General features: G+C 36.7%; 1 protein-coding gene across 1 annotated transcript in view; it reads left to right on the forward strand.

Moving 5' to 3' along the window:
- Nucleotides 1-6550, forward strand: part of LOC109069801 (A-kinase anchor protein 13-like) — a 96006-nt gene extending 89456 nt beyond the window's left edge. The window contains 4 exon segments of the mRNA XM_042752714.1: nt 6-56; nt 402-875; nt 3123-3432; nt 5024-6550. Coding sequence (XP_042608648.1) covers nt 6-56; nt 402-875; nt 3123-3432; nt 5024-5082 — 894 coding nt within the window. The 3' untranslated portion in view covers nt 5083-6550.
- Nucleotides 6551-14903: the final 8353 nt, after the last annotated feature.

Below are 14903 nucleotides of genomic sequence, written 5' to 3' on the forward strand. Positions count from 1 at the left end.
CACAGCAGGTTCTTCAGAGCGTCGCTCAGCTCCATGACCTGCTGAACACATTACAGGTGAATCATTCTCTTTTTGTCTTATTTCTCGCTCTCTGCTGTTCAAACCAGCAGCTTTCATCTGCAGCACGACAGAAGGAAAAGAAATTTCCAAATGCAGGGATTTATTTTGCAGGCTTGTAATCAAGCAGAGTGCATTATGATGTATTAAGATGCACTCTTACTAGATTTGTACTACTACTAAGTGGGTGATTGTTGGCCTTTCCCGGGACAGGTGCTCTGTGGCCACCAGATGGGCCTGTTTCACCTGAATATTGGTTTGGCACATTTGCGGTTTAGCAGCTTTACCTCTTTCCTGTTTGCATCCTCAACTAAAACCGCTTTCTTTGCTCACCCTCAACACAGGCTGTTGTCATCCAGCAAGACACATTCATCGAGGACCAACGGCATGCCCTCAGCGAACGCCCCCTGCCCTCTTCACGCCACCCATCCGTCTCATCCCTCAACTCCATCTCTTCCTCCTCCTCATCACGGCCCAGCTCACTAATTGAGCAGGAGAAACAGCGGAGCCTGGAGAAGCAGCGGCAAGAAGTCGCAAGCCTCCAAAAGCAGCAGGCCGCCCACGCCGAGGAGAGGAGGCGCAGGGAAAAAGAGTGGGAAGTGCGGGAACGGGAACTGGCCCAGAGGGAATCGCAGCTGCAGACCCAAGAGGAAGAGAAACAGACAAGATGGAAAGAGCTGGAAGAGGAGAAGCAAGACCTGCAGAGTAAAAAAGAAGAGTATCAGAGAGACCTGGCGCGGCTCAGAGACAGCCAGAAGAGACTGGAGAGAGAACGAGAGCAAGTACAAAGAGAGGCAGAGCAGATCAGACAAATGGAGGTGAGGATCAAGGTCAAGATCATTCACCAAAAATATTATTTATTCAGCCTCATGTTATTCCAAACCTGCGTGACTTCATTTTTTTAAAAGAATATCCTGGCCACTCTTTTTAATATAATGAAAGTTAATTAGGACTGGAGCTCCATGTGACTTGTGTGCTACACTACTGTTCAGAAGTATGGAGTCAGTAAAATTATGCTCACTAAGAATGCATTTGATCAAAACTATAACAAAAATAGTAATATTGTGAAATTTTATTCCAATTTAAAATAACTCTTTCCTGATATATTTCCTGAGATGCAAAACTGAATTTTTAACATCATTACTGCAGTCTTCAGTATCACATGATCCTTCAGAAATCATTCATGATTTGATTCTCAATTAACATTTTTTATTATTATCAATGTTGAAAATACTTGTGGTGCTTAATATTATTTATGGAAACCATGATTTTTTTGAAGGATTCTTTGATTAAAGGGCATCTATTATGCCCCTTTTTACAAATCTGTGAAGTTTCAGCCCAAAATACCCCACAGATCCTTTATTATAACATCTGGAAAATGTCATTTTTGGGGATTTTTTTTTTTTTTTCGTGTGTATCACCTTAAATGCAAATGAGCTGCATATTCCAACCTTCTCCAGAAGAGGGCGTAGCGTATAGTGCGTATATCTCCGCTTTGCATACCTACAGCAATAAATAGTCAGTAGAAGCAACATGACGTGCTTATTACATTAAATGGTCAGTAGAAGCAACTTGGGCTTTTATAGCACTGTTGTTTTTCATGTCCACGGGTTGGGGCGACCACAAAAATGTCATATTTAGCCCCTGAAATGTGAATTTTGACAGGGGGACCACACCAAAAAAAAACATATTTCACCTCCTGGAATGCGTTTTTTACTGGGGGACATGATTGGGCTAGTTTTTGGCTAGTTTTGTGAATAGTTTGTGGAGGTTTGGTTGTGAGGAATTGGAAGCACTTAACTTGTGTGAGAGCAAGAGAACCGATGTTCAGCCGTACATATGGGAAACCAAAAGGGCCCATCTAATCTCACAAGTGCAGCGCAAATCAGTTAACCCTAATACTTAACTATAATACTTTGATAACGTACACACACAAATGCTAAGCACTATAACAACATGACATTCACAAAGCAGTCAGGGGATTGCTTACGAGACACTGTTGATGCTACAGTTGCTTGAGGACAATGTATAACCCCTGAGGGCGGAAACTATGGCAATACAGGACTGTCAGTCAGCTCCTGTGGGCGGGGCCTAAGCAATGTGATGTCATATTGCTTAGAGAATCAAAAGGGCAGGCCTAGTTGAGACTAGGTGGTCTCTCAATGTGGTTGTTCACTCACTGCCAACACACATTTATGTCCAAACCCCATGTAAAAGTGGATTTTGCATATTAGGTACCCTTTAAAAGAAAGTTCTAAAGAACAGTATTTATTTAAAAAGAATCCTTTTGTAACATTATAAATGTCTTTAATGCCACTCTTGATTACTTTAATGCATCGTTTCTGAATAAAAATATTTAAGAATGCTGTTGTATATTCCATGTCTTCTGAATAGCTTGTCTGTGAGGCACATACTTAAATTTGAGTCATTATTCACTGAAAATCCACCCGATATGTTACTGTAGCCTGTTCATGAAAGAAAGCGATATCTGATGCATAACTGAATCATTCCTGAGTCAGAAGACTTTGAAGCTTCAAAGCTTTGGTCCTCATTCTTTAAATGGAAAAGAGTGACTCGCACCATCTTATAATTTGTACCTTATAATAAAGTCACAAGGGTTTGGAATGAGAGTGAAGACTGAATCTTTCATCAGCGTTTTCTATATAATGTGAATGGAAATATGTTGAAGATTCATATGCACGTCATTATTCTGTGATGGTACAGTACTCTCGCACTATGTGATGTTGATAAATTGAGAAAATCCCTAATCTTTTCCATTCCACCCCAAACTGTTCTGTAATTATGTGAAAACAAAAGGCCTGCACATTCAATTGTTATTATATCCACTTTGTTTTTAACATATGATCTTCATCCTTAATATAATTCCTTTTTTCTGAAACCTCAAAATGATTTGAAACTTAATAGCACTCGCAGTAACAACTGTGAAGTTGTGTTTTTCATTTTGCTTTTTGATGTAATGTCAAACAATTTTTAATGTAACCAGAAACCATTGTAAGAGAATGCTTGCACATTTATTTTAATTTCTGCATCATCATCATCTGCAGGAGTTAAGGAAGAACCAAACCCCTTCCACCACGTCTGAGGACTCAAAGTTCCAGAGCACTGGTTCATTGGACCGCGACCCCTCAGAGGTGGAGCTCTCCTCGTCCCCGTCTGCCAGAGACTTCCTGTCCCGCATGGACTCCAAACGCAAAGGGAAGAACCTCAATCCATTCTCCTCCAATTCAAGCCAGAAAGGCCAGAACAGCGAGGCTCAGAGCCAGATCCCCAGCCGCCTGCTACAGCTGGCCAAACCCAAGGAGAAGAAGGAAAAGAAGAAGAAGAAGGGAAAGGGGCAGCAGAGCCAGGCTGCAGGTAGAGTGTCGATCATCTGCTTTAATATTCAACATGAAATTCACCTTTCTCAGTTAATCCCCAGCTTTATCAGGCACAGTTCCTCTGTGCATGTTACTCTATTAAATGCTTGATTTCAATAAACAGTTACTTTCTCTGGTCCCAAAACTGCTTTTATGCTGATTTAATGCCACAAGGGTGACGAGAAATATTAAAGAAAATGATTATTCAGTGTTCTGTAATACTTGATTTTAACCGGTCAATTACATAATTCTGCAAGCCAGTATTTTCACGTTGTTACCACTAAACCGTAATTAATGTCTTCACCTATTTTTTTCTCTATAACAGTTATAGTTTCATGTCTCTCAGTGTATTTTTGTATGATTTTTCATTATTTTTTTCTTTCCTTTTTCTTATTTATAGATTAAAATGTATGTATGAATTTTTGTTATTTTTATAAACAAAACTTTTTAAACTTTAACAAAACCTTTTTTAACAAAACTTTTTAAACTTTTTTTTTAACAATTTCTATTTGATTTATATATATATATATATATAGATATATATAGTTTTACACATTTTAATTTTTGTGTGAAGATTGATTAATTGATTGATTTATTGACTGATTGATTTATCCATCCATCCATCCATCCATCCTTTTTATTGGTTTTATGTAGATTTAATTAATAATATTTATTTATTTATTTATTTATTTATTTATTTTTGTAGGACGGCTGTTTGTTTGCCTTTATCTTTTATTTAGAGGTTATTTTATGTAGATTTACAATTACAATTTTACATAGATAAAAAAAAAAATTCAAGATTTCAATTTATATAGACGTTTATATTTTTGCATGAAAATTATTTGCTTAATTTATTCTTTTTTCATTTAATTTTATATAGATTACTTTTTTTTCTTTTGTATGAAGATTCTCTAAATGTTTTTTTTTTTATCGAGATTGGTTTCTTTTATATTTTCATATTTAATTTTACATAAATTTTAATTTTTGTATAAAGATGATTTATTTATTTATTTATTTATCCTTTTTATTGTTTAATTTTATATCAGTTTTATTGTTTGTGTGGAGATTATTTTATGTAATTTACGTAGATTTCATTTGTTTTGATTTTTGTTTGTTTAACCGTTGATTTATCCAGATCTTACTGTTTGGGGACCTATATATTTATATTTATATTTATATTTATTTAGAGATTTCATTGTACATATTTTATTTTTTGAAGTTTTTTTTTTATTTACTTCACCTGTGATGAAAACGGTCTTCAGTGCTGGCATGGCATTACTCAATTACTACACTTATTTATTTCAGAAACAGTCATCAATCATGCAGTATAATGCTTAAATCGTGATTTGTTATTATAACTGACTGCCTATATATTTTTCCATGCATATCAACTTTTTACAGTCCACTCAAATCCTGACAGATAAAATAAACTCCCATCCTACATTGTTATTATACCACTGAATATTGTTTCTCACTTATGAAAAATAACACATTATGTACGTTCAGTATGTTGTAAATGCCATTTCATGTTGTTATTGCGATTTACTTCGAAAAGTTCAAAAGTAAAATAAGTTTTTCTCTCTTCGCAGATTCTCCGAGCGTTGTGGTTCCAGGCTCTACCCCGGAGGGAGAGATCTTTTTCTGCTGATTCGGCCCCTTCTTCATCTTCCACTATCCCACAATGCCTCCATGCAGGGCTGCTGGTCTCTGGTTGTGGACTTGTAAACCAGAGGAAGAAGCACATACCTGTGGTCCCGATGGGCGTCAGGCCTGGACAGGAAGTTTAAACCGATTGTTTCCTGTGACCTGATTTTCAGCGGCCAGCATACGGCACAGTGCCTTCCATCCCTCACATACACCTATGAACACGAGCAGGGACCTGGAGCACGGGTTTGGGGAACAGTACATGTTAGATAAACCCACCGCGGGCACTTTCTCACACACAGACTTCCTGTGAAAATCAAAAAGAGATTTATAACAGCAAGTGGCATCACGCTGAGAGACAGCTGGCTTTCCAGTGACAGCAAAAGTCCGTTTCGGAAGGACATTTGACTAATGAAGATACTAATAATCAAAGTGAGTGAACTCAAATTGCAGTGTGCAATGCAGTGACTAAGTTTTTACATATTTCCATCCTTTTCTTTCAACCCCTTCATGTTACAATGTGCCTCACTAATATTGGACCAGACTTGGTTTAAATAGCGTCCCAAGGTTTTATTTCTTTTAAAAAGGCAGCAAAATACTTTTTATTAATAGAAGGGGTGCTTTGGAAAACAATTTAGTGGGCACGACAGAAATAGAAGTGCAAAAGAGTGTAACAAATATTGTCTTTTTTTTTTTTATTTATTGTTTTTGTTAATCACATTTCCATCCCTAAATGACTCAAAATTCATGTTTCACTGAAAAAAAGTTTTGTTGTGACTCTAAAGGCTTCACAAACCCCACAGCGTTTTTTTTTTCTTTATTATAAACCTCAATGCAATTTTAATCCTTAGCACTTTATAAGCACACGTCGAGAGGGAAAAAATGGCTGGCTTTAAAACGAGACAATCGATCAGCTCCACTTAACTGGTAAACGGCCTCCTTTGTGCGTGCGAGGTTTTATTTGATAATCTTTTACTGTACCATATGAATGTTATGTAAATTTGTTAAACCAAACACAAAGCTAGCTTTCATATTAAGCTACCAAAAGAGCGGGTGTTTTCAACTGCAGTATTTCTTTCTTTTTTGAGATTATTAAACACAATTTGAACGAGATGAGGGATTCAACTTTATGGAGGTTAACAAATTCAAGTTGTATAAGCCACAAAGTATCGCAGTTCTACGCTCAAGCCAGAAATGTTGATTTGAAAGGCCAGTGTGGTAAAAGTATGATGAATATACATTGTGTTGGTGTAGCTTATTAAACGCTTGATTTGTACCCTCAAATAACTAGATTTTAGCCAGTCAAAGCCCTCGCCTGCTGGCCAGGCTAACCGTTCTGTTGAACATGAGGAAATATTTTAAGAAAGGGGAAATTGTGCAGATAAAAAGTGTTAATTTAAGCTTTCTGCTCTGTTTTTATTTTCTTGCCATTAAACTTCTACCTTACACGCCTCTCTAATGCATTAGAGTTATGAATGTCTCATGATTCATTTATCGATCAGTTCCCTCTGACCTCTTGGGATTTAATTCATATATCCGAGAGATTTTTATTATTCGTCAGCATATTCCCAACAGCTGCTGACGCTGACATTCTGCATGCTGGTATGTTATGGTGCTAAACTGAGAACTGAAAAGCCTTAACCAACAGAGTGCGCTGTGGCGATGTTCATCCGCTGTCATTTCCTTTGTCTCTCCTGAAGCATAACACACCTCAGACTTTACAAAACGCATTGTTTTTGTGATAACTGAGCGATGCTCACGTTCTTTAAGTAGCCGTAAATATTCCCCAGATCCTGCAGTGTTTGTCAGTTTCTTTTTATCGCCAAATCTTCCTTCAGGGAAACACACAACTCAAAATGAATTAGTACTAGCACAATTAAAGCTACTCGGAAGTATTCTTGCTCATCTGACTCATTTTGGCTGCCATGAGAAATGCACTAAAGAAGAATCCAAATCGTCACGTTAATGCAAATCAAACTTATGTCTGCTTCACGCAGTGGACCCTTACTGTATGTGGACACTATCATTTTTATTTTTCACAAGTTAAATTAATTGTTTTGCTGACACAAAATTTAAAATACATTTTTCAAAAAATCCTGGTGTCAAAAAAAAAAAAATAAAAATAAAAAGTTAAAGTTACACTGGGCTTTTTCCCTCACAGGCTCGTTTTCATTCACAAAAAAATTAAACATGATGTCTACCATCTTTAGGTTTGTGGTTACTAAGAGGTACCATAATTTCTTGTCAGATTTTGTGTAAAAAATGGGCAAAATACCACAAATTCTGTAAATATCTGTAATGTAAAAAAAATAATAATTGTAAAAGTATTAATTATGGATTTTCTTTTTGTGCTTTGATTTAAAGCTTTTTATAACTAGCTTTATTTATCAGCATTCTCTGTGTTGGAGAGATGATAAATGTACATTAAAAAAAAATAAAAAAAAAACTATGTACATCACCCCAGTTTTCCTGTTTATTTTTTTGTTCAGATAGATGTGTGTGTGTGCATATATACACACACATGGATATTGTGTTGTATATAATATGCCCACAATGTCTCCAGATGTATCAGATTTCAAAGTTATTGAGAGAAGATTAAGTCTAAATTGTCAGACTGAAGCCAGCTGTTCAGAAGCCATGCTTGATTGGAGCACCTGTTGCTACTTTCTCTTCCTCTTGTCTGGTTTGGTCCAGCTCAAGGATTCCCAGCAGCAGACACCACCATGAGTCCGTTTGTCCTGCTTTGAGATAAGCGACTGCCTCCTAAATGTGCTTTTTCTCTCATGAAGTTGGTTGGATGTGTTTGAAGTGGGGCCGTGGCATCTTACCCCTTTGGACTCCGTTGACTTTGCCTTTGTTCCTGTTGCCAAGCTACCCCGCTCTTTTGGCAAGCACAAAGGTAGGACACAGTGCTTGAAGGTAATGCTAAGCTGAAAAGAACTAGTTCCTTGTCAGATTAAAGACTGGATGTTCATTTTTCTGCTTGTTTACAAGGTGATTTTATCCAGCCCTGGAGGGATGTATCTTTATCCAGATAACTTAAATCCAAGTCTTGGTGGCTTTATAAAGTGATACTTTTTCCCCCCTTTGTTCCTAGAGAATTAAGATGTTTTTTTTATATATATTTTGGGAGTTGCTCTTAAAACAGTAAAGAAGGTCAGATATCACATTGGTTTTTCCATTTTTGTCTCCTGCATTATGACCTTTTCTAGAACTTGCCATACGTCAACTCCCAGTGATGTAATGTTTTGTATTTGTGAATGATCCCTCAGTGCATGTCATTGTTGTCCCGTTTTGTCTATCTGTTGATTGGGTTTTGCTTGTACCATCTCTCTTTCTCTCACTTTCCAAAGAGAACAAAGGATCCACATGCAACCTAGAGAAACCTGAGCCTTTGTTGTGCGCTGACAGTCCGTGTATAAATATCAGTTGTATGTCAGGGAGAACAATAGCTCTGTGCTGCTGGTGTTTTCCGATATGTGAAGGACTGTGGCCTTTTATGCGCCTAGAAGAACGGCGCTCATGAAATTGTTGTTGGGTTTCCTCGGGATAAGGTTGTACTGGCTATCTGATGTTTTCCATTCACATCTCGCTTTGTATTTGGGCGGATGCTAGAATCTCCAGACAGAGTTTAATAAAGCTGTTAGAGAAAGCGATGGGCCATTTCATTAGGTCCACTCGAGACTGCCATTCAATGAGCAAGAAAGTGTTGATGTATCAGGACATTTCTGTAAACCTAATTAGTGATACTATTAAAGCACCTGAGATGGCTGTTCTTGAGGTCATGTAAGGGTTTAATGGTCTGACTCATCATGGTCTGCTTTTACTGTTGCTGAAGTCCACAGACACATGTCAAGTGTATTTAATGTAATGCTGTGTGTGTGTGTGGTAATAAAAATAAATTTTGGATATTTAATTGTTTATCATCTAGCCCTCGGTTAGTCTTCAAAAATGTAAAAGTTTTATATGAAATGTATATAAATATATTAATTAATGACCAGCATTAGGCTAAATATGTTTGGCAAATGTAAAAAAAAAAAAAAAAAAAAAAATTGTCATGCTTAAATTCACTTGTAGAATTTATTAATATTAGCTTTTACAGTGTTTTTTTATTAATACAATATTATTTTACATTTACTTTTAATGAACAATGAAAAGTGTTCTATTCAGCAAATCTAAAAATGAATTCATTATATATACTGTACATATTATATATATATATATATACACTGTACATTTATAATAATGTGATGCATATTTTTTATTTTTTAGACAAAATAATAAATACTGGTCAACTATAAAATGAAAATAATTACTGGCTTCTCAGTATTGGTCATACTTTTAATATTAATACAATATAATATAGTGCTACAATGAAAAAAAAAAATATTTTTTTTGAACTTGTATGAAACAAATTATTGAAGTATATTTTACAAGAAAATACTATTTAGACCTATAAGTCTTTCCACGTCAAGATTTTGCATTTAATCCAAAATGTTACTAGCCTTTTCTTTGTAATTAATTGTGAAATTTACTAGTAACTTCTGAGTGAAAATTCAGTGTGAAAAACAATATATATTGATAATTTTAACATCTTTTTTATTAACTTAGCTAATTGTCTTCTAAGAACCAACTCAAGCTACTGTTTTTAGATTGATGGCTGTCCGATGGCTTTGTTTTACGATGAGAGTCGTTTAACTAGCCGGACAGGCCTCGTAAAACCACCATCTCGTGCCAGCTCGTAAATCAATGCGATCCTTCGCTCTCGGTTCCGTTTATCTTTCTCAGGCTGCCCTGCGTGCCCGTCTATCTCTCCATCTGTAGTTGTGATATTGTGGCGCTCCATCACTGTCTGCGGTGCTGCAGTGAGGGAGGATGCGTCTCATTCGTCTGTCTCCCTCCCCCAGCCAGCGGTCCTGATGAGAGACTGCGGTGTTTGCGCTTCATCATTCGGTTTCCTGCCGCCCCTTGGCTCTCATCAGCTGTAATCGTATTTCACCTGCTACCTTAAATCAGGAAGCCTCTGCTGTGCCTCGCTGCCGGGTTTTGTTGCAGTTCTTCACTCTATTTGCAGTCATTGTTCTTGGAGGAGGACAGACAAGAACAAAGAAATCAATCATCAATCATGTTTTTACATATTTATCTAGTTTCTCTTTCTAATAAGGTGAATAACGGGACATCGCATTTTTAACTCTTATACCATTGTGAAACAGCAAATTGCAAGGAAGCTTAAGAAATTTCTTCTTATTGTTAGTTTTATTAATATTAATATTGTGAAACAGCAAATTGCAAGGAAGCTTAATTTAATTTTTGTTTTATTTTTTTTTTATTTTTATTTAATGGTTTTTTTTTTTTGTTAAAGGATTTTTGACTTTTTTTTAAGATATATTAGTGTTTGAATTTTAGATAGTTTTTTTTTTTTTTTTTTTTTTGCAGTATTTATGGTAAATTTATTAGTAAACTAATTGTGCATTATCCATTGACAATGTTGTCAGTAGATTTTGTGGCACTTCTATGAATTGGCTATGCAATCATTATAATCGGCCAATGCTGAAAATTTCAAAATGGCAAACTATTAGCACATTTATCAGTGTAGTTTTTCAAATCAAACTCTTTTTAACTTGTTACAGCATTAATATGTTGAGACATGGCAATTCGTAACTTATGTTTTGGCGATTTAGTGGTTAATTCATATGAATTTGTACAATCTCATACATAGGCCTTCATTTTTGTATGATCTATTCGGTCTTATGATGGTAATGTTTAGTGCGGCCCTTTTGCTAATATATATTTTTATATAAATATACAATTTATTTGTACAAATTTGTACGAAATCACTGCCTCATAAAATAGGCCTAGGTACGTTGTTTCTCCAAAATATTGTTAGCCAGCAATGGTCTTAAGTTCCATCGTTACCAACAATCGTTACCAACCTGCCTTCAATGATCTGGTGATTGCTGAAACCATAGTTCAGATAAACATTTGCAAACAGCATCTCAAACTTACGTTGATGGAACTACAGCACTTGACCTGTGATTGGAAGCATAAAACTATAGATCATGCTCTTGGGCATAATAAGCAATTTAAATATATTTTTTTAATCTATATATTTTGAGTGTCCGTTTTTGAAGATGATTCCTTCATGTGCCACTTGAACTGAGGCACTCCAGCAATCTGCAACAACATATTAAAGAGCAACAAAAGGGTATTTATGACTCAAATTTCTTACAAATTTACAATTTGAAAGCTGAGACTTTGTTTCATGTCAAAGGTAACCTGCTTTGTCTTGTCTGACGGTGAGTTGTCAGTTTCTTCTTTGCTCTGTGATGTATTTTTCACTGCATGAAAATGTGTGGAGTGAGAGTGGCATGGCTTGTCAGACATAGCAACAGTACCTAAGGGGGGCAGGTCTTTGAGAAGGGTCATCTTTGCGATTCTCTTACTATGAATATTGTTGTTTTTAAACGGCATACTAAATCTTTAATAGTTTCACACTACTTAATTATTAGCCTACCTTCCAGAAAGTGGAACTGTGTTACAATTCAAATGGTTACCGTATAAATGCTTTCCACAGCTTTGGAAAATCCCTTGATAACTTATTCTCTGGTGCTTTATATAACGAGATGTATTATTCTTTTCCATTTAAAGCAGACCGTGAATACCGCAACACCCACATAACGTGGAGAGTCCGAACGGCTAGCTCCGACTCCCTGACCCATCCTGACTGGCATCCAAACCGAGCCAAAAACTAGCGAGAATAAAGAGGTGGAGGGATGAGAGACGAGAAATCTCTCTCTCCTCTAACAGGAAAGGAAGCTATTATACAAAAATCTTCTCCCAGCCAGGGCCACAATAAGACCCAACGGTAAGACATGTGGTGGATGGGGTAGTATTGTTCCCCGGCCCCCTCTCTCTATTATGGCTGTCAGCCGCTCTCTTTTAATGTGCCTGTTTTGAGGGAGATTAGAGCTGGGTGTTGGGGGGGGGGGGGTTCTTTGAGAAGCTTCTGTGTGGTGATTGTGAGCGCTGGGCTATTCCATTAGTCTCAGGATGACTGGGTCTTCGCTGGAACAGCCACACAGAGCTAGGCTTCTCTAGTCAGCAAGCAGGAAATTTCAATTGGACCGGCGGCCCCGTCACAAAGGATCAAACGGCGAGTCCGCTCTGGCGTTAATGCCGGGGAAGAATGCAATGATCCAGTGCTCGTCTCGAGACGAGAGCGGAGGACTTCATCTGCATACCTCCAGTCTAAGATGCAGGGGCATAAAAACCTTGAATGATTGTAATTGTGGTTCATTTGGGTCTATTTTAGTTATGTCTGTCTTTGCTTGTATATGAAACATTTCTATTTCTGAATCCTTCTGAAACACCACCCTCTACAAACTAGTAACTATTAATTGAAAGAACTGACTCTGAGTCTTTTAGTTTCTAGAGCTCTGAGTTTTTGATTCACTAAAATAATTATTCATGAATCAGAGTATATTTAAGTTAAAACTTTTCAGTTACAATTAATGCCAAGTTCTCACTTTACGATTTTCAAAGTCGTCAGATCACGGTTGTTTTCACACTACGCGACTATCTGGGGTAGCATTCAGTTGCTGTTGTGTTCACATTGCATGATGGATCTGTGACAGGTTACACACTGCATGACTTTACAATAGTAAGAATCGCCGACAGCTCTGTCTGGTCCGCAAACTACATTTCACAAACAAATACACTCGGGAAGTGATAAGGAAATAACGCAAAGTCACATGTGATTCTCGTCCAAGACTGGAAATGTTATTAAATGCAAGAAATGTGCGATACAAATGGTCAGTGTGCTAATTTGCAGGCAAAAAATAAGTTAATTAGAATAAGAAATAAGTTATGAATAAAAAATTCATTGGCAATGACCTACTAATTTGGGTAGACCACAACATCACCAAGCATGGCTTCGGTTCCATTATTATTATTTTTTTTTTTTGCCTTTTCGCTGCAAATCAGCACACAGTTTTCATTTTATGTTTCATATAAATATCTGGAACTGTTGGATGTGTGAAATGAGTTATGAATCATAACTCATTTCACACAGACAACAGTTCCAGATATTTAGCATGCCAAATATTTCATGGGAATTTCACGTTTCTCTCAGATCGAGTCTTTGATAATTCACACTGCATGATTGTCACTCGTGTGAACGAGCACAGATTTGCCTTCAATTTCGGGCATTTGTCGGCGATTTCACGAAACCTGTCAGCGAGAGAAAATCGGGGCTAGTGTGCAGTGTGAACTCTGCTTAACAAAAAAAGAACCACAATCCCGCTCGAAGGGGGTCTCGCCCAGGGTGTAATTTAGTGTAGAACCGCCACTGGCTAGTTGTCCATTTTGTTTGCAAGAAATCAAATTGCACTCCTAAATGAATTGATAGACGTTTAAGTGAACCTTGTATTTGACAAATTTCCATTAATAAATATAGTGTAAACATTTAATGTCATTTTTTTAAGTAATGTTTTTATCTGGGTCAAAGCTGAATTTGTCTTGTTCGTTTGGTGAAGCCCCTGTGGGTAAACACACTTTTGAGAATGGAGAATATGAAATGTTTTGCTAGGCATGGTTTAAGTGCTTCCTGTTGGGCAAGGCTCCATGGTTACAAGGCTGTTGACACTCAATAGCTGATGTGTCTGAGCCGGGAATCTTCTTGCTGACAGCTGCTTGGCAAATACCACTATGTAGTGAGAAATGGGTTGGGAAGAGTGGCAAAAAAAAAAAAAAGTGGTGAGAAAAGGGGGTAGTTGTTGAAACTAGGATCAGTGTAGGTAAAAGGCTAAGGCAAAGTGTAGCCTTATGTACAACACTTTTTGCAATTGCTTTGCCTGTTGGAATTCCTAAAAATGGAAATTCTGTAATTTACTCACCCTCATGTCGCTCCAAACCTTTATTTGCTTGCTTTTCCTAGGAACACAAAATGTGATTTTTTTGAAGAATATCCAGGCCATTCTTTTTTTAATAAAATGAGAACGGAAACTTTTAGGTGTCAAAAAGGATGCAAAAGCACAATAAAAGTGGTTTATAAGACTCAAACGCTGGATTTAAAATCTTCTGTAGTCATATGAGATGTTTGTGTGGAACACAATTATTATTATTATTATTTTTTTTTTATGAAATCCAAGAGCTTTCTGACCCTGCATAGACCGCTATGAAACTGAAACGTTTTATGACCCAGAAAGGTAGTAAGAACATTGTTAAAATGGTCCATGTGACATCAGTGGTTCAACCTTAATTTTATGAAGCTACGAGAATACTGTTTGTGCGAAAAGAAAACAAAAATAATGACTTTATTCAACCATTTCTTCTCTGCCATGTCAGTTTACGTTGCCAGTCCTTACTACCTTTCTGAGCCATAAAACATTTAGTTTCCATTGCTGTCTAAGCAGGGTCAGAAAGCTCTTCAGGATTTCATCAAACTAACTTAATTTATTTTTCAATGGCTTTACGGGTTTGGAACGACATGGGGGTAAGTGATAAATAGGGTTGCAAAGGGGTGGAATATTTCCGGAAACTTTCCAAAACTCCTTGGTAGATTCCAAAAAAAAGCCTGGAAAATTTCTACAATTTTTGTAATGTTTCCGAAATTTACTGGAAATTGTCCACCTTTTTGCAACCGTAGTGATAAATAAGGATGAACCCAAATCAAATCACTCATGAACAAAACAAACTGATTCATCCAAACATTTAAATTGAAAAGTACTTGTTCATGATTCAGACTTTATTTCTTCTCTACTAGATCTAGAGTGGATTTCAAGCTTTTCAGTGAATTGTCACTACTTTTATTATGCTGTTTTGTTA

The sequence above is a fragment of the Cyprinus carpio genome, chromosome B25 (genome assembly GCF_018340385.1).
Source record: "Cyprinus carpio isolate SPL01 chromosome B25, ASM1834038v1, whole genome shotgun sequence".
Taxonomy (NCBI): domain Eukaryota; kingdom Metazoa; phylum Chordata; class Actinopteri; order Cypriniformes; family Cyprinidae; genus Cyprinus; species Cyprinus carpio.